This window comes from Phyllostomus hastatus, unplaced genomic scaffold (assembly GCF_019186645.2).
Source record: "Phyllostomus hastatus isolate PE091 unplaced genomic scaffold, TTU_PhHast_1.1 phas_scaffold_21, whole genome shotgun sequence".
Taxonomy (NCBI): Eukaryota; Metazoa; Chordata; class Mammalia; order Chiroptera; family Phyllostomidae; genus Phyllostomus; species Phyllostomus hastatus.
In genome coordinates, this window is record NW_025334017.1 from 48,220,078 (window position 1) to 48,238,860 (window position 18,783).

The window sequence follows — 18,783 nt, forward strand, 5'->3', positions numbered from 1 at the left end:
TGGCCGAGGGGACCGGCACGTTGTCCGGAGTCAGCCGGGGGACGCGGGACAAGGGCTCCGACCGGGGCGTGCTTGCAGAGGCCCGCGGGTGTGGCAGGAGCCCCGGAGGAAGCCGAGGGACCCGGGCAGCAGCAAGGGAAGGCAGCCGGCTGGGTCTGGGGGCAGAGGGCCGGGGCAGCCCCGGGAAGACGGCAGGGGCAGCAGGGGCAAAGGAGGGGCCGGGGCCAGCTGCAGGGAGTGACGGCGGCTGGGTGGGTGAAACCGGGGACCCCTCGGCCCAAGAAGCCCGCAGTGCGCCTGGCCGTAGGCGGGGCAGCTGGAAGGCGCAGGGGCAAAGGCAGAGTGGGCACAGCCACGGCCGGAGTGCAGGCGGCAGGGTCCCAGCACGCCACCCTCTGACCTGCCATCCCGCCTCTCTGTGCCTGGGGCGCGGGGCCTGCCGCTGGCCTGCGCAGCCCAGCGGAGGTCGCTGCGGGGACAGGAAACGCCAGCACGAGCCCCCTCCTGCTGCCTGGTGCCCCGCCTGGCCAGCCCCCTGAAGTCCCCCACCCGTCCCAAGCCGCCAGGAGACCCCCCGGGGGCACTTGGCTGCCAACCAGACCCCGGGGCTCCCCGGGCCCTGTGCCCCCGCCTCCACCCCGCTGCTCCGGCGCATCCACCGGCAGCCCGGCTGTGCCTTCACTTCTCACCCACGAGGTCCCCCCACCAGGGCAGGCTGGGGCCACCGAGAAGCCAGGCGAGGAAGAAGGAGGGGCGGCCGGACAAAGGCTGCAGGAGTGCTGGCAGTCAGGCCAGAGGGCTGGGCGGATGCTGAGGGGCGGCGGTGCCCGGAACGGCCCCACACGGCCCCGGGCTGCCGGACTGCGGCCACAGGAACAGCGTCCGCTCCCAAGGAAACCCCCCACCGAGCCGCTTCCGAGGCCGCCCACCGGGCTGCCCGCCTCCTCCGGCCTCCCGTCCCAGGCTGGCGCCTGGCTCTTGCCAGGGCACCACCCCCTCGGCCTGAGGGAGCGTCTGTGCTGCTCTGCCGGGTCCTGTCTGGGGCCGCGGAGGAAGTGCCGGTGCCAGGGAAGCCCTCCCCCAGGATGAGGCCCCAGGACTGAGAGCAACGGACCAGCCAGGCTGGACGCAGTGGCCTCGGCTCCAGGCCCCGTGTTGGGGCCTGGAGCCGACCTGTTGGGGCCCCAGTCCCTCAGGGACTGGGACACAGACTCGGCTGAGCTCGCCCCCTCCGGAGGCCAGGCCCCTGCAGCCAGGCCACAGGGCGCCACGGTGAGGGGAGGCTGCAGGGGGGCAGGAAGCCCTGGGCGGCGCTGCTCCGGGGAGGGGGAGGGGATGAGGGGACCACAGTGAGGCTCAGGCCCGCCCACCCTGGCAGAGCCGGCCGCCCACCCCCCAAGGGCACAACACAGGGAGTAAGTCACTCAGAATCCCTCCAGCTGGACAGAGGCCGTGGGGACCCCGAGTTCCCTCTGCTGTCAGCCACCCCTGTGGCCACCAAAACGCTTCAGCCACACGAACATGACCTTGGGGCCAGCACCTTGGAAACCCAGCATGAAGGTCATTGCGTCCCAGGAAGGCTGGACACAGGAGCGAGGCCCAACCACGGCCGCCGGCACCCTGTCCTCAGGGTGGTCCCCCGGGGGGTCCCAGCAGCTCACCCCGTCAGGATGCTGCCGCTGGACCACCCCGTCCCGGACGGGGACGGGGCCTGGGGCACCCGGCCCGCGGCAAGTCCCCGAACACCACCAGCCCCTGTCCCCGCAGCCCCGAGGGGCCGTAGGCTCATTCTGGGGCTTCGAACACCCTGCAGAGCTCGGGGGGGAGGGGGGGGCCCACCGTGGACATGTGCGTCGGACGGCCAAGGCTGCCCTGGAGGGGCCCGGCCCACGCTGGACGGACGACAGCTGACCTGCACCTGCGCGGGGCGGGGGGGGGGGGCACCGCTGCAGTGGGCCTGCCCGAGGTGCTCCTGCCTGGGGAAGAGAGGGCTGGGCCGGCAGAGGAGGGGCGGCCCCTCTACCGAACGGCGCGGGAATGAAGCTCTTCACTCTGTGGCTGGCAAAGATGAAAAAGAGCCGAAATTCTCACCGGGGTCCCTGCAGCACCCCCGCGCCCCTCCTGCCCGGTGCCCGCCACGCCGGCTCCCTGAACAGGACCCGGGGAGCGGGGAGCGGCGGACTGGCCATGGCGAGGCCCAGGTGCTGGGCCTGCTCAGGGCCAGCCCACCCCTGCGGTCAGTGCCCCTCGGCCCTGCCCCAGCACCTCAGAGGCTGCTGCCTGGGGACAGCCCTAGCTTGCATGAGTGTTTATGGAGCAAGCACCTACTGTGTGCTCCTCCCTGTCCTGGGCCACAGGGACAGAAAAGACACAGGTGACTCGGGTGAAGTACAGGGGCGCCCGACACTGACAACCACGAGGCAACGAGGGACCTGCCCCATGAGGCCAGGCTGCAGCCCTCCCGGTGCCCTGACCCCTGAAGCTGGACCAAACAGGAGAGGCCGGCCAGGGTGCCGGCCCTGCAGGCCCCACAGGCCCCACAGCTTGCAGGCGGAGAGGGCTTCCACAGGGCCCCCTCACCCGGTGGGGGCGGGCACCGGGCCTCCTCGGCAGGGGCAGAGAGCCGGCACCCGGGGCAGCCAACACGCAGAACCAGCAGGTCGACCAGGGGCCGAGGACACGATGGGGCCGAATCTCCAGGAGCTGCAGCCGCCCAGTGCGGGAGGCAGCTGCGTGAGCACAGGCAGTGTCAGCGGCCCCGGAGCCGCCCCCGCAGGAAGAGGGAAGCAGGGAGAGCCCTCCCTGACCGCAGCAGCAGACCCCCTGCAGCCGCCACACCCAGCAGGCCTCAAGTCCATCAGCACCTCGGCTGTGGGTGCCGGGCGGGCGGGCAAGGAGGGCGGCCCCCCGGGAAGGAGCAGCTCCTCGCGAGCACGGCCGCTGAGCTGCAGGGCAGCCGAGCCCCGGGGGACGCTGCCCGGCTGCTCCGATGTGCAGAGGCTGCCTCTAGGCTGCCAGGGGTTTCCAAAGGACACCCCTCGCCAAGTACTTGGCTGGAACGGGCTGTGGACCCGGGGAGGGCAGCCAAAGGTGCTGGGCACAGGCAGTGGGCGCACCCTGGCCCCCTCTGGCCTGTTCTGGCCAGCACGGGTTCTCCGCACAGAGCTCTGACACCCCCCACCTTTCCCAGGTGACCTCCCACCCCGCCCTCACCACTGCCTCGCACCCCCGGAGTCTAGCGCCCTGGCCAGTGCGGACTCAGGCTGCGCCCCACAGACCACAGCCAGGGTCCGGCTGGGGGGCGGGAGGGTGGGCAGACGGGCTCAAGCACGACACCCGCCCCCAACCCTGTGAATGCTCGGTGGCTGGGTGGCTCGGTGACCAGACACATCACCCAGGTCGGGGAGAGCCAGCACGGCCCCAGGCGGCTCCTTCTACCCACCTGTCGTCCGGCCTCACCAGGGCCGCCCTCCCATCTCAGTGACGAACGTCACACTTCCCGACCTGGACCAAGGACTGTCCACTCATGTCCTCCAGGACTCAGGCCCAGGCGACACCCTGCCTACGGAAAGTTCCGCCGGCCGCAGGGGCAAGGCTAACAGGAAGCGTGACGGCAGGAACGCCGCTTTGGGTGGGTCAGCACTGTCACAGCCCCTCGCTTCAACGAAAAGGCGCTGGGCCCTCACCGTTCAGGCCGGGCCACAACTGGGCCAGACGCAGCTCCGAGCGGGTGGGGGGCAGACCGGGCAGGGGCAGCTGCGGCAGTGCCCTGGAGCCCCAGCCGGGGCGCGGGGGGAGCCGTCTCCAGGCCCCAAAGCCCCTCCTCGCCTGAGCAGCGGGACCAGCGCCTTAGCAGCCCCTGGCCAGCCTCAGCAAACCCAGACGGGACAAGGACATTCCGGGCAGAGCGTGGACACACCCGCAAGACTCCACGGTGAGGGCCGCAGGCAGCGCCCCCGTGCCCCCTCAGTTCTGCTCACTGTCTCCCCTCTGGCCTCCTCACTAGCCCCCGCATGGGCCCAGCACACACTCGGGAGCCGGGCGGCGCTGGGCGGTGTGCGGGGGGGACAGATGCTCCAGACACTTCAGGGCACCCACAAGGCCATCCTGCGGGTAATGCGGAGCAGCCCCGAGAGGACAACGTGATGAATGACCACGGACTGAGCCCCACGGGAAATGCCACCGGCAGCAAATGACACAATCAGAGAGAACCCCGCAGCCCCGGGCAGGCCTGTGCGCAGGACGAGAGGCAGAACAGTCCAAGCCCTGGCCGCCTGGTCAGTTGTCCTGACACCAGCCAGCGTGGCAACAGCCTGACCCCGAACGTCGGGGCAGACGGCATCTCAGAGCTTCCCGGTTGGGGGACCCGGGCGAGCTCACTCCCCCAGCCTCAGCTCCTGCTGTGACACGGTGCTAAGAGGCCCTCCCCTGGGGCCACGGTCTGCGTGGCCTGAGTCGCTAACCCTAATTGCTCAAGACAGGGCCCGGCACCCAGGCAGCTGTGGGGGTGTGCAGGTCTGCCAGCACCATCGCCCCCAGAGTGTGCACCCCCTCTCTGCGGCAGACCACGCTGCCCTGCTGCCCAGCCGGGCTCAGATCCCACGCCCGGGGAAAGCCGTGCTCGGGACCCTGCAGCGCGCCCCTGGTCCTTGCCGCCAGTGGCTCAGCAGACTCTCACAGGTCTGAGTCTCCTCTCTGCAAATAGAGGGGAAGTCCCGTCACCCAGCCTCACGCTTTCCACGTGCCAAAGAGGCCCCTGGCCACGGGTGCGGGTGTCACCACGTTCTCTTCGCCAGCTCTTGTGCCCAGTCCTCTCGTGAGAACCTGCTGGGTGCCCACCAGGCTCCAGACGCCGGGCTGGGGGCCCAGACACAAGGGCAACCGAGAGGGAGGCCCCCACACCCAGCCGTGGTGGGGGGCAGACACGGACTGCACTGGCGCAGCGCGGAGAGGCGAGGCCAGCACGCGGGGCTGTGGCTGGGGGCGTACATGGGGGAGACCCACCCCAGGGCAGGCAGTGGCCACCGCTCCGAGTGTGACACGGTTCTACCAACAGGAGACCCTGGTGGGCGTCGGGGAGGAGGCACAAATCACAGCCACCTGGAAGATCTTCGACCGCGAGGCCCCAACCCCCAGTACCCGGAGACACCATTCAAGCCAAACTTGGAAAAAAGGCAGTAAAGCACGGAGGGAAGCGCACAGGGTCCGGCTCTCCCTGTAAGGCGGGCTCCCAGCCGCTGGGGACTGGGAACCGACCCTCGCGCCCAACAGGTGGGCACCGGGGCCTCAGAGAGAGCGCACGCCCACCGCCTGGGTACCGTGAGTGCTCACAACCGCGGAGATCGAAAATTCCCACGGCCGGGTCCCCGCAGCGTTGCCCTCCCGGAGGCGGGGCCGGGCGGTCCCGCCCCCTCCCATGGGGGCCCCGCCCCCGCCGGCTTGCCCCACCCCGCGGACCCCTTGGGCGCCCTCCGATCCACCCCGGCCCTCCCCGGCCTCGGGCCTCGCGCCCTCCGGGCCTGCCTGCCTGGCCTTCGCTGACCTGCCCCGGCCGGCCACCGTCGCCGCCCTCCGCCGCGGCCTCACCTGGGCCTGGGTCTCTCGCAGGCGTGCTCCCTGCGCTCTCAGCGGGAGGGGCGGTGCGAGGGGCGGAGCCGACACCCAAACATCACGCGAGGGCCCCTCCCATGCCGGCTGAGCGCCGGGTAGCCAGGCTCCCTCGGTCCCGTCCGCCCCACGCCAGGCGTCAGCCAATGGGCTGCCCGAGCTGCGGACGCGCCGTGGGCGGGGCTCTTCCTCGGACTACAAGTCCCAGAGTGTCCCGCGCGGGCGGCCGGAAGCGGCCTGGGACGGGGGCCAAAAGGGCCATAGTGGCCCCTCCCACCAGCGCTCGGGTGTCTTCCCCCGCCCTGGAAGACTGCTCCTCACTCTCACACCGGAACCCCGGTCTCTCCCCATCAGTAGACGGGGTGACGGTGAAGGTGCAGTTAAACAAGGAGCGCGCAGGGCCAGGCCTCACAGGCTCCCCAGGAACGGGCTCCTGCCCGGCCCGATCCCGACACCGGAGGGTCCGAGCCGGAGGTGCCCACTGTCGCTGGACACCGAGGCCCAACGGAGCCGAAAGGGCTGTGCCCAAGTCGCACCTCGAGCGGCCCCTTCCCCGCGCAGCCGCACCCTGCACCCTCGGGGGCCGGCCTGCCTGCGGGCACGGGGCTCCTAGCCCGGGGCCACCCTCCTCCCGAACGACTGCGCGCGTGGCCCTCCTGGCGACACACCGTCCGAAGGGGCCTGGGAACCCAGGAAGGATCCCGAGGCCAGTGCGTGTGTCCCCTCGGGCCCGCACCCCGCACGGCCATCTCTTTGAGCCTGTGTCCCCGCAGGTGAACCGAGAGCCACACCTGGGCAGGAGAGGGGCCCACGCGTGACATGGGTCCCCTTCATCCCTCCCCTACCCTTTCTCACCCTCCCGCACCAGGTCGAAGGCGGCCTTCTCCTAACTGCGGCTACTCTGGGCAGGGGCCTGCTGAGCTCCCCGCGGGGCAGGCCCTGAGGACAGAGCGGCATTGTCACTACCCACCAAACCACGTCCGTGGAGGGGCTGAGCCCGCCAGCCTCCCTGCCGCTGGGGCTAACTGCACCCCAGACTGCTCATCCCAGGGGAGACAGGCCCCTCCGTTCCCCGTGAATCCGAGCCCCGGTGCGCGTCCCCGCACGACGGCCCGTGACGTGTGGGTCCCTGGCAGCGCGCATTCACTCCCCGACATCTGCGGGGTGCCTGCACGCCGTGTGGCTCAGGAGCAGGGGGAGTGCGTGAGCGGGTGAGCTGCCCGCGTGGGCTTATTTTTCACGTGGTTTCCCCATGGAACTGCGTCTGTGTTCCCACAACAAACCTGCCCATTCGGCTGTGTGACGCGGACCAGTGACACGCTCTCTGGGCGTGTTCTCCAAGGCGTTCATGGGGGCGTCCACCGAGGCTACCCGAGCCCAGCGTGGTGAGGGCTGCGCGGGAGGGCGGCGCCGGTTGCCTGGTCAGCGCGCAGGGGTGACGTCACCAGGAGGCTGCGTGCGTCGGGGCTGGCTCCCGGCCAGCACACCGCGGGGTCCCACCCAGGCAGGCGCCTGGCCCCCAACCATTCCACAGCAACCGTCACAGCACCAAGGCTCTTGGAAAATACGTGCAGCATGAGACTTGTAACAGCCTCCCGAGGTGTTTAACGCCAAGCGGGAGTGAAAAAAAAAGTAGAAGGAGCCCTCGGCAGGAGCGCGCAGGGCTGTCTTCGCTCAGCACGTCCCCCGCGAAGGGGTGTGCCGCCGGCCTGGGAAGTGGCAGAGCCTGCTCGTCCTTGTCCCCAAAGGAGGCAGAGCAGCTGCTCGCCCCAAGGACCACAGTCTGTCTGGCTCACACCCACCCTGGAGCTTACCGCCTGGCAGCGGGTCCCTGCCCCTCTCTTGCCAAACCTAATCTCACCCTGTTCGCCATCACTTATTCATTCAACAACCCCTTCTTCCAATGTCGGGCAACATGCTGGGTCATGGGGATACAGTTCATTATTCCAGAGATGTTGACAAGGTCTCCCAGGAACCTTGGGGCATTTGTGCTGGTCCAAACCAGTGCTCCCTCCTCCTTGCTGTGTGACCCTGAGCAGGCCACCCCGCCTCTCGGGGCTTCAGCTCCTCGTTGGCGACAGAAGCATGATGATAAAGCACTGCAGCGTCACCCTCCCCACCGCTGTTGACTGATTTCCAGCCATCACCTCATGTCGCCCACCCACCCACCCCAGGCTATCTTGACCCGGGCACTGGGGCAGCAGTGGCAGAGCCAGCGAGAGCCTGCCCCATCCCCCCTCAGGCCTCAGGGTGGGGAGATGGACCGCACTCAGCCACTCCTCCAATGACGGAAAACAAGCCCAGGGCTCCAGTGTGGGAGGAGCACTGTTGAATTTGCACCATACGCGAGAAGAAAGTGGGGGATGCCGGCTGTGTCAGTAGGGAGGGGCATGGGGTCCATCCCCCGGGTCTGGGCTGGGTTTCGGCCGCCCTGCCCGAGTGCCCTGGGTACCCCGCCGTGTGGGCGTGCTGCTCACCGGCCTCCCCTGGTGACGGTGAGCCAGCGCCAGGGGCAGGAGGCGCCGGGGCAGGAGGAGTCGGGCACGGTGACTGTATTTGGTGATCGGCGCTGTATTTACAGGGCTTGATGGGGATAAAAATAAAGTGAGGAGGAGCCGCGTGAGTCAGTGAGTGCTTCGCAGTGTGGGCGCTCCGCCCTCCCTCTCGGATCCAGGAGTGGGGTTCCCCCCCACCGCCTTCTGCGTCTCCTTCCCAGGCTTCCCTGCAGCCAAAGCCTTGCCAGGGGCATGTCCGGGGAGGTCCAGGCTCAGTGTGTGACCGGGGTCAGGGCTCGGCCTGGGACCAGCGTCGGCTTCAGCCTGCGTTCCCAGCTGCTACGTCTCCGGAAACCCCAGCAGGCCCCCGCGCAAGGTCTGCCCGGGAACCGGTCCGTACCTGAAAGTTCCCCACCAAGTACCCCATGGTCTGGGTCCCCCCGACGTCCCAGGGCTCCTTGGAGTGCTTCGTGAGCTGCTGAGGCGGGGCTGGGCAGAGGCCAGGGACCCTGTGCATGCGCCCCCAGCCCTGCCCTCCTCAGGATTCCACCTCCTCCCTGCACCTCCCTACCGATGCTCACGCCGTGGCCTGCAGGAGGCGCTGGAGCCGTCCTGGAACTGCCTCCTCACCTGGGTGCCACCTGGGTGCTTGGTCGCCACACCTGCCCCCCTCCCCAGTGGCATTCACAGCGGCTTCCATGGGATCCCCAGATTCCCCTTCCAGCCTCGGTGCCCTGCTCCCCGCTGGCTCCACCCGTGGGACCGGCCCTGGGGAGAGCACCTCCCCACCTGAGGGGCAGTCCACACCCGGGACTGGGAGACATGTGCTGCAGCCCCTTGCTCCGGGCTGGGACAGCCCTGCAGGGCCACCCCAGCTCCCGTGGGGCCGCTGAGGCTGCTGGGACGATGCAGCCCCGCCGTCTGGCCCCTAACTCCCGACACGAGCTGCTCCGTCCGCTTCCCCCACACACTCCCAGCAGCCTCAGATATCCGCCTGAGCTCGCCTCCAGGCTGAGCCCCTCCTCGGGGACCCCCTCCTGCATGGGCCCCCTTCTCTGTGCTCGCCCTGACCAGTCCACCTCCAGACTTTTCTGCCTCTGGCCTTGGAGGCCTGGGGCCACCAGTTTCTGCACCACAGGCAGGAGCTGGAGAGTAAGGTGGGGCGTTTGCAGCACCAAGTGACCGCCTGGATCCACCTGGACCTGAAGCAGGCCCTGCCGGGGATTTATGGAGCTGCCAATCCCTGTCTGTTTGAACAGGCTCTGAGCCAAGGGCCCCATCCGATCCAGCTGTGAGGAACTCTGCGAAGCAGGAGGCGCCGTGGATGTGAGGTGGTTTGGCACGAGAAAGGGCTGCCTGGTGCCCTGTGTCTCCTGGACGAGGTCAGGGCTATGCCAGCCGCAAGGAGTTTGAGGAAATGAGATGCTGTGTCCCGGGAGGTCCTTCTGGCCATCACAGCCCGCCACCCCTGTGCCAGGAGAAGGGGGCAGGTGGCCCTGGATCACCGACCTGGGTCCCCCCCGGGAGGCCCGCACAGGCAGCGATGGCAGGGACAGAGCAGCCCCATCCTCCCCCAAGCAGAGCAGGGGCCCGGGAGCGGGGTCAGCGAGGGCAGAGGGAGTGTGGGGGCCAGGGTAGGGCCGGGTACAGACCCTGCAGGGAACACCCAGCCCACCGACACGCCCACTCTGCTCTTGGCGTCCAGCTCCCCACGCTCCTGGCAGCGCAGGGCACCGCTCTGCTGGCCTTGTCCACATGGGGGTGACCCCTCAGCGTGGCGGTCAGGCCTAATCCCTCCGCGAATGGAGGGTCTGTGGCCCCTCACTGCCGGGGAGGCAGACAAGCAGGTGAGGGGGAGGGGCCCCGATGCTCCTCCTCCTCCCCCAGGGGAAAGCCCCTCTGGAAACCGGCAGGCGGCCCTTGGTGGGTGCCGTGGGCAGGGGCGTCGGGCTCCAGTTCCGGGGCAGACGGAGCAGGCGTGCCGCCCGCCCACCACCCCAGCTGAACAGGGGGATCAAGCCCCGAGTCCTCGGAGCAGCCGCACCAGGGCTGTGAAGAACACACGTGGCCAGCGGCGGGGAGCAAGACCGGAAGGGGAGCGCCTTCCGTCCCTGGCGCAGGTCCCCCCGTCCCACAGGCGCCCTGCAGCTGGGACTCAGGGCGCCGGACCCCAAAGGTGGGCAAACCTGGGAGCGGACAGACAGATAGGCCCCGAACAAACCCCCCAGTCTGACTCAGGAGCACGCGGGCCGGCTCCTCGCACCTGGGGACACGGGGGGGCGGGGGGACTCGCCGACCCCGCACCCAGATCAGAAAGTACTCAAGGCCCTCCGGCCTTGACGATGGTCAGCTGGGGTCCGTCCGTGCTGGGGTCCGTCCGTGCCGGCGGCGGCGGGGACCCTGCAGGGTAAAGGATCCTGACAGGTGCCACCGCGCAGGCCAGGGGACTGAGCCAGCCTCCCCGGCGGCAGGGGCCTCCGTGGACACGCTCTCCCCGGAAGACAGGACGAGGCAGCGGCCAGGGCCCGGCGCGAGGGGCTGTGTGAGCGCGGACGGGGGGCGGGGGCGTTGGGGGCTCCCGTCGGGACTGCGGTGGCGGTCAAACAAGAACCAAAGCACGTTCCAGCTCACCCACGGTGGCTGGGCCGCCTCGCGTGAGTCAGTGTCGTTGTCTGGGGTGGGGCCCCGGGCCCGGTGGCCGGGCTGTGGGACCCTTCCTGGTGGGGGGCCCCTGGGTGCAGGCAGCGGTGCCTCGGGGGAAGGGTGTTCTTGTTGCCTGACGTGGGAGACGGTGACCAGCTCGGCTGCTCCCCCACCCCCACCCCGGTGTCTGCTCCTGTGGCTCCCGGCTCCCACCGCCTCCCTCCGGCCGCTCCCTCCCCCCCCACCCTCTGGCTGTCCCCGGGCAGGGCACCGCCCACCAGACTGTCCACTCTCCCAAGCGAACAGGTCACGGCACTGGCGTTCCTCAGCGCTTCCTGTGCGCTGGACTCTGCTTGGCGCTGCCCACGCCAGCCCCCGGGGTGGAGACCGTTGCCCCACTTCACAGGGGAGGCCCGGGAGGCCAGGTGGGGACAGTGATGGGATGTGAACCCAGGACCACCTGGGCCACCCTCCGGAGGCCGTCCCCCACCCCGTCCCTCCTTGGCTTCTGCCCTGCCCTCAGGTCAGGTCCACACCAGCCCTGTGCTCCGCCAGAGGGCATCTCGGGGGTGGACCCGGGGCGGGATGTCCCGGCCCCGGCCCTCAGGCCGCCGGTGTGTGTAGGGGTGACCGCCCCCAGCCTCACTTGCAGCCGTCCCTCTGGGCTGCGCTACAAGCCCCCCCCGCTGCAGGAGAGGACTTGGGGGCAGGGCACACAGCACTCGGGCGCCACTCTGCGAGTGCAGAGGCCCCTGTGCTGAGGGTCCGGCCCTCCCTGCTGGCCTGGTGGCCACTTCCAGCTCAGGCTGTCCCCTCGCCCCGTGAGGTGCCAGACCGACAGGAGGCAGGACTGTGCGGGCCACAGGCGAGGGCCCGGGAGGCTGACCCGCCACGCGAGGACGGTCACCGAGTGAGGACGGAGGGCCAAGCAAGGCAGCGTCCGAGAAGCCACGCGGGAGCCCTGGTCACTGTTGCGGGAAACCCACAGGCCAGGGTCCTCCCACGGGCGGAGCGAGGCTTTGCCCGCCCCCCACTCGGCCCCGTTTAAAGTTCGCGGGCAGCGCCTGGCGCCTTCCCCGGGGCTGCGGGCAGGACAGGCAGCACGCCCTGCGTGGGCTCAGTGGGGGGCCCACTCCCGGTGCCCCCCCCCAGGGACCGGCCTCTCCCCTCCTCCGGCCCACGCCACGACAGCCACGCGTGCGCGAGCATGTGCACTCGTACCGTGAGGCCTGCACACGGCTTGCGTTTACATGCACGTGTGGCTGTGCAACGCACGCACACAAATGTCCGTGGCCGTGTGTGCATGTGTGTGGACACACGTGCATGTGTGTGGTGTGGGTGTATAGACGTGTGTGCACACACATGCACATAGGAAACACTGCTCTTGGTGTGTGCACATGAGATGTGTGTGCACACAGGCACACACCAGCACATGCGTGCACACATGGGTTGGACACACAGGTACATGCCAAAATACCCGCTCTCCTAGAATTAGCAGTGACGGAAGCCCTGGGGGGTACGGGGTGAGCCAGGGCCCAGACAGACCGCAGGGGTGCCCTGCCCACCCCTGGCCCCCCGTGGCAGAGCCACAGGGTCTCTGACCAGGGCAGAGGTCAGAGGTCCAGCTCCGTGCTCCTAGGTGCCAGGTGGTGCCGGAGCTCAGGCCCGCCCCTCACCAGGCCGGGTGACCACTTGGTCTAAAAATGGGCACCTGCCTCCCTCCCAGGCTCTTAGGATGCGGGAGGGGGCCTGGGGCAGGTGGGCACAGAAGACACCCCGCCCCCCATGCCAGTTCCGGAAGCTTCTGGAACGAGGCTTCTGGAGGCACACAGATGTACTGGGACCCAGCGGTGCTGAGGCCCAGAGCCTCCCTGGCTGGGTCCTGGCTCCGGGAGAGATGAGGAGGCACCTTCCCAGGACCCAGCACCAGCGGGGGCTGCAGGGGGCAGAGGCCTCCCCAGACTCCGCCCTTGGCCAGGGTGGGTGCAGACCACGCTGGCCGCCCCAGGAGGTGGGGACACAGGGCTGCAGGGACCACATGTGACTGGGGGTGGGGGAGAGCTCAGCACCTTCCGGTCAGCTCTGGCCTCCAAGGGCCTCGTCGATCATGTGACCCCCACCCTGAGCTGGGGGGTTGGGGCCAGGGGAGAAGTCCTGCGTCTTTTCTCCTTTGGGCTGTGGGGAAGTGGCCTGCCCCACCCCCTCAGGGCTGGGGGAGCTGCTGGCTGTTCTTCACGCCGTCCCCACCTGGGGCTGCAGGTGCCACTGGCCGTGGGCACTAAGGAGGTCAGCCGGGGGTACCAGCCCCGCCCCACGGCCCCCTCTGTGACCCACATTGCCTGCCTGTCCCACTCCGGGCTCCGTGGGAGGGCGTGCTGGGTGTGATTCTGGGAGTGTGGGCGGCGTGGGTGTGTGCTAACTGACCTCTTTACACACACACACACACACACACACACTGGCATGCCGTCCTCTCCACCACCCTGGGGCACACCCCAGGCCTCTGGGCCGAGGGTCTGGGTTGAGCGGGAGGCACTGGGCAGCCCTTCCTGGTCTGGCCCGTGGTGCCCTGCCCAGCAGGGGTCTGTTCCCCAGCATGGCTCTGTCACCCGCCGCTGTCCACCAGCTCCCCTGGGAGGCCTGCCTGCCACGGTCCCTCCCACCCCCAGGCCCTGGGGGCTGGTCCCGCGTTGTAACCGGGACCCGGAGGAACACAGGCCGCAGGAGTAGGGAGCCTGGCCAAAGGCCCCAGTTCATGACCTGCAGAGGTCGGAGCTGGGGTCGGAGCCTGCCCCGCCCAGCAGCAGTCACGCCAGGACCCCCGTCACCCACCCAATGTCAGCATCACCCCGCCCCCCAAACACCAAACACCGTCAGCACCACAGCTACCGTCTCCACACCTCCACGCTGCCCCGCCGTCCTCCTCGGGCCCAGCACCACCACCACGTCTCCATTCCCATCACGCCCCGCGTCACGGCGCGGGGAGGAGGTCACTGCGGCGGCCAGCACCCCCCCACCCCCCGCAGCACCGCCGTGCCGGCCGCCAGCGACTGCCCCTGATGGCGGGTCTCAGGCACTCGGTCCCTCTGGGCACCTGCACCGGGGGCCCCGGGGGCCTCCCCCTGCGCGGCCAGCACCCGCCCCCGCCAGCCCCCACCCCCAGCCCCGGCCGTGGGGGCTCCGCTGCCCCAGCCTGCGTGCCTGCAGCCCCAGGCCGCCCCCGCGCCCCCTCCCCTTCCACGACTGAGCGCTAATGGAACCTGGCGGCGGGCTGGGCTGGGGTTTTGTTGCCTGTTTATTTTTCCCTCTTTGCGTGTAACTCCTTCTTTTTTTTCTCTAATTGGGCGCTGCGCGGGAATTCGCCGCTCCCCTCCCGGCGCCCGTTCCGCTGGCGCTCCTCTGGGTGGCCCCAATTACCTAATTTGCGATATTTCATCTCCCCTCCCTTTCATCTCTCCCCGAGCACCCCGGCCGGTTAGAGTAAATATGTATTTTTAATTTTGAGGAGCCTAATTTAATCTGGCAGCAACGTTCCGCCGTCCGCCGGCACGCAGCTCCGTCGGAGGCGCATTCCGGGCCACCAGGCACGCCGGCCACCTGCCCGCCCACCCGCCAGCCCTGCCGGCCGACCGAGCGGGAGTGCACAGGCCCTGCACCCCGTGAGGCAGGCCGGGCCAGTGGACAGGGCCAGAGCCCAACAGTGTCCCTTCCAGGAGAGGCCACAGGACATGGCCACGGGGTCTTGCAGGGCCCAGCTGTCCACTTGAGCGTCCACGTCCCAGTGCCCCGTGCAGGGACGAGGGAGGGTCTGTGGACGGGCGGGGGCCCAGCAGGCAGCTGTTCCCCCTTCCCGGTTGGCACAGGGCATACCTCCACCCCTCACCTCCTTTGCCTGGCCAGCAGGGTGGGCGCACGTCCTCCTGCCCCTCTCAGAGGCCACTGTCACCTCCCTAAAGGCCACAGCCCCAGCCACCTCACCATCCGTACACGGGCCCCAGCCTGTCGCTCTGCCCTCCCCCTGCCCCAAGCTCCCAGCCCTGGCCGTGGGCGCCACACCTGGGCCCACGGGTCCACAGGTAACGGAGCTCTGACGCCAGCACGGGCCAGAGGCTGTGGGGGTCTCTCCTGCTGGTGCTCACGGCGAGGTCCTGGGCCAGGCCACGCCCAGACGACAGCCTGGCCTCCACGGCGCTCCAGGCCCTTTGCGCCAACCTGTCCCGGCCCACCGGTCCTTTGTCCCGTTCCCTCCCGGCCCCCAAGGCCAGTAGGAAGGGTGGAGGGACGGGGACGACCGGCGGGCACACGGCCTCACCCGTGCAGCGGGCACGGCTCTGAGCCCTGCCCGGTGACAGCTCACTTAGCGTCTGAGCCTCCCTGGCACCGGGGCAGGGGTGGACAACGGGAAATGGCACCGTGGCCAGCCCACGACGGAGGGTCTGGGCGTCTGCGTCCCTCCTAAGGGTTTAGGGAACCAACCCCAACCTGCCCCAGGAGGAGGGCCTGCCCGCCTCCCTGTGGCGCTGCCACCTGCCGAGCGCCCAGCGAGGGCTCCAGTCGGGTGACCCTCAGGAAGTTCCTCGTGTGGCCACCGCTCCCTGCATGGGAGCTGGACCGGGGGGCAGCCATCAGGGGCCCTGCAGAGGCTTGGGGGTGGCGTTCAAACTCCCCCGGGATGCAGCAGGGTGAGCAGGACGCTGGGCCCAGGAGGACAGGCCCCAGGGCCGGCTCCGCTCCGCCTGGTCGTGTGGTCCAGGCCCTGGGTGCCAGGTTGTGCGCACACCTGTGTGTGTGTGTGCTTGAGTGCACATGGGTGTCTGAGTTTGTGCGTGTGCACACGCGTGCTCACCCAGAAGCTGAGGTCTGAGGCGTTTACAGCCCAGCGGTGGACCCGGCACTAACCAGGGGCAGGAGTGGTCAGCCTGGCCCAGGACACGGGAGGGTAGAGGGGCAGAGCTGCAGAGCGATGGGGGGCTCCTGGGGACCCAAGGAGCTGAATGCTGTGTCTTCCTGTGTCTCCATATCCGGACTCATTCGGACACCCCCTCGACCCACAGGGCTGAGTAAGGCGGTCCCTGGGCCCAGCCGGAGCTCAGGGCTGAAACAGATGATGAAATAAGGGGCCCAGGCCCCGCCCGGAAGAACGGGGAGCAGTGGGCACGGCCAGAAGGGGCAGCCTGGAGGGCAGGCTGTGGGACAGCACGGAGGAAGGAGCGTCTCCCCACCCGCCCAGAGCTCCGGACTGGGGAGGGGACGGCGGAGTGACCGCTGCCGAAGGGGACAACAGCAGGTCCACCTGCCGCTGGCTCGGGAAGCATCGAGAAAAAGTCACACAGGTTCTCGTTCCTGGGGCTCTGATCCATCCAAGCCGGGCAGATCCATTCTCCTAACATCCTTGAAATCACCTTTGTCACCACCACCACCACCACCATCACCACCACCACCACCACCACGATCACCACCACTATCACCACCATCACCACCACCACCACCACCATCACCACCACCACCACCACCACGATCACCACCACTATCACCACCATCACCACCACCACCATCACCACCACCACCATCACCACCACCATCACCACCACCACCATCACCACCACCACCACCATCACCACCATCACCACCACCATCACCACCATCACCATCATCACCATCATCACCATCACCACCACCATCACCACCACCACCATCACCACCACCATCACCACCATCACCATCATCACTATCACCACCACCATCACCACCACCACCACCATCATCACCATCACCACCACCACCATCACCACCATCACCACCATCACCACCACCACCACCACCACCATCATCACTATCACCACCACCATCACCATCACCACCACCACCACCACCATCACCATCATCACCATCATCACCATCATCACCATCACCACCACCATCACCACCACCACCATCATCACCATCACCACCATCACCATCATCACCACCACCACCATCACCACCACCACCACCACCATCATCACCATCACCACCACCACCATCACCACCATCACCACCATCACCACCACCACCACCACCACCATCATCACTATCACCACCACCATCACCATCACCACCACCACCACCACCATCACCATCATCACCATCATCACCATCACCACCACCACCATCACCACCACCACCACCACCATCATCACCATCACCATCACCACCACCACCACCATCACCACCATCACCACCACCATCACCACCACCACCACCACCATCACCACCATCACCACCATCACCACCACCATCACCACCATCACCACCACCATCCCGCCCCACTGGGTTCTGGGCAGGAAACTGTCCGAGTGGGTCGGGGCCGGCGGCTGAAGAGCCGAGGGCCCGGGCAGCCAGCTGAGAAGGGCCGGAGGGCACCGCAGGGCCCGGGCCCGTGCTGGGCAGCTGGGCTGGCTTGTCACGTCGCCCTGCGGGCTGACCCGCTGTCCCTCAGCCTCACCTCCCACCTTTAAGACGAGAAGCACGCTCCCTGACCTCTCTACTTTTTGATGTTATTTTCAGACACAACAATTTGAATATGTGAAGGTGTCGTGTCAACTGCAAGGTGCTGAGCGAAGGTCACACATTGCCGTCCCGCCCGGCCCTGTCCCGGCGACCACACACCCCACCCGCCAGGTCTGGGGAGGCTCCAGCTCCACACAGCAGCCCCAGGGGCTGGAGGATTGGTTCCACCTGTGACTGGAATGCAAACGATATGCAAATGAAATGCAGATTCCATCTGCCCCTGCCGGAGCCCCCAGCCTGCTGCCGGGCTGCCCCGGCCCACTGCTGGTTGCGAAGAGCGGGCCGGAGGTGAGGGGACAGGACCGTGGGAGTCAGCGGGGGCCGGGGACACGTGCGGAGAGCCGGCCCGTGACTCAACGCCGTCACCCGTCTCTGTTGCGCGAAATGTCAACATGTCTCTGCAGAGGCCCGAGCGTCCCCTCGTTGTCTCGGATGTCAGCCTCTGTCCCCGTGGCCCCTCACTGCTCCCTCCCGCTCCTCCCTCCCTCCCAGTCTCCCGGCGAGGCCCCCTCGGGGACAGAGACGAACGAAGAAGTGGCGTCCACAGTCCCCAGCCCACCCTCGCCTGCAGGACAGGGACAGGGTCCGGGAGGCCCAAAGGGAGGCCGTGCCCCAGGCAGAGAGCTCGGCGGACGGTGCCTTCCGGGGGCAGAAGGAGCCTGACTCGGGCCAGGGTGAGGCGGAGGGCGCCCGGGTGGGCCTCGCGCTGCGATGAGCGTGGGGTTTCTTTGGGAGGAAATGGGGGGTGGGGGGGCCTGAAGGCATGGAAGCCAGGACAGACTGGTTCTCACCTGCCACTCAAAAGGGTCAGAGTTCATCTTAACCGCCCTGAGGACTTGACCTGACATTCACTGAACGTGGAGGGAAACTGAGGCCCAGGCAGGGGCGGGACTCCCCGCCCCTCCTGCAGGTGGGCAGGCGGCGGGCTGATGGCTGTGAGGGCCCTTCCGTGATGCCCAAGGGTCAGCCCCTGCTCTCTCCTGCTGGGCAGGGTTTGGTGTGGACGCTCCGGGCCCCGGCCGCAGGTCCCAGGCTGGCCCTTCCTTGCTCTGGCTGGTCTGGGAGCAAAGCGGTCGCCGCTGGCCCCGCATTGCCGCCCAGGCCCCAGCCTGCCCTCAGCATCCTCTGGCCGGGGCGGCACATGCCGTGGGTGTGGCGGCTCCCGCGGCCTGAGCTCCACTGCTGGTCCCGCCCTGTGGGACCACAGCTCGGGTGGGGTGCAGGCACACGGGGGCTCCCTGTGGGCAGGCTGACAGAGACAGATGACCCCCAGGACGGCAGGGGCGGCTGGGACCCAGAGCGGGGTCAGTCCCCCACCCAGCCTCTGTCCCCCTCATGGCGGACCTCAGACCTCAAGGCCCACTCCAGACCGCCGGCCCCCGGGGCCCGAGGCTGCCCGTGAGGATCCCTGGTGTGGATGAGGCGTGTCTATTGCCCTCTGTGTGTCTGGCTGTCTGGCTGTCTGTCTGGCCACCCGCCCCCAGGCTGCTCT

General features: G+C 68.6%; 2 protein-coding genes across 3 annotated transcripts in view; one reads left to right on the forward strand and one right to left on the reverse strand.

Annotated features, from left to right (window-relative positions):
• Positions 1-5,729, reverse strand: part of TSNARE1 (t-SNARE domain containing 1) — a 47,457-nt gene extending 41,728 nt beyond the window's left edge. For both annotated transcript variants that reach the window (XM_045860708.1, XM_045860709.1), the window contains exon 1: positions 5,587-5,729. The gene's annotated coding sequence lies outside the window, so the exon portion shown is untranslated. The remainder of the gene's footprint in view (positions 1-5,586) is intronic.
• Positions 1-18,006, forward strand: part of LOC123833008 (basic proline-rich protein-like) — a 176,079-nt gene extending 158,073 nt beyond the window's left edge. Inside the window, exons 5-6 of the mRNA XM_045860968.1 lie at positions 16,157-16,968; positions 17,863-18,006. Coding sequence (XP_045716924.1) covers positions 16,157-16,968; positions 17,863-18,006 — 956 coding nt within the window. The remainder of the gene's footprint in view (positions 1-16,156; positions 16,969-17,862) is intronic.
• Positions 18,007-18,783: the final 777 nt, after the last annotated feature.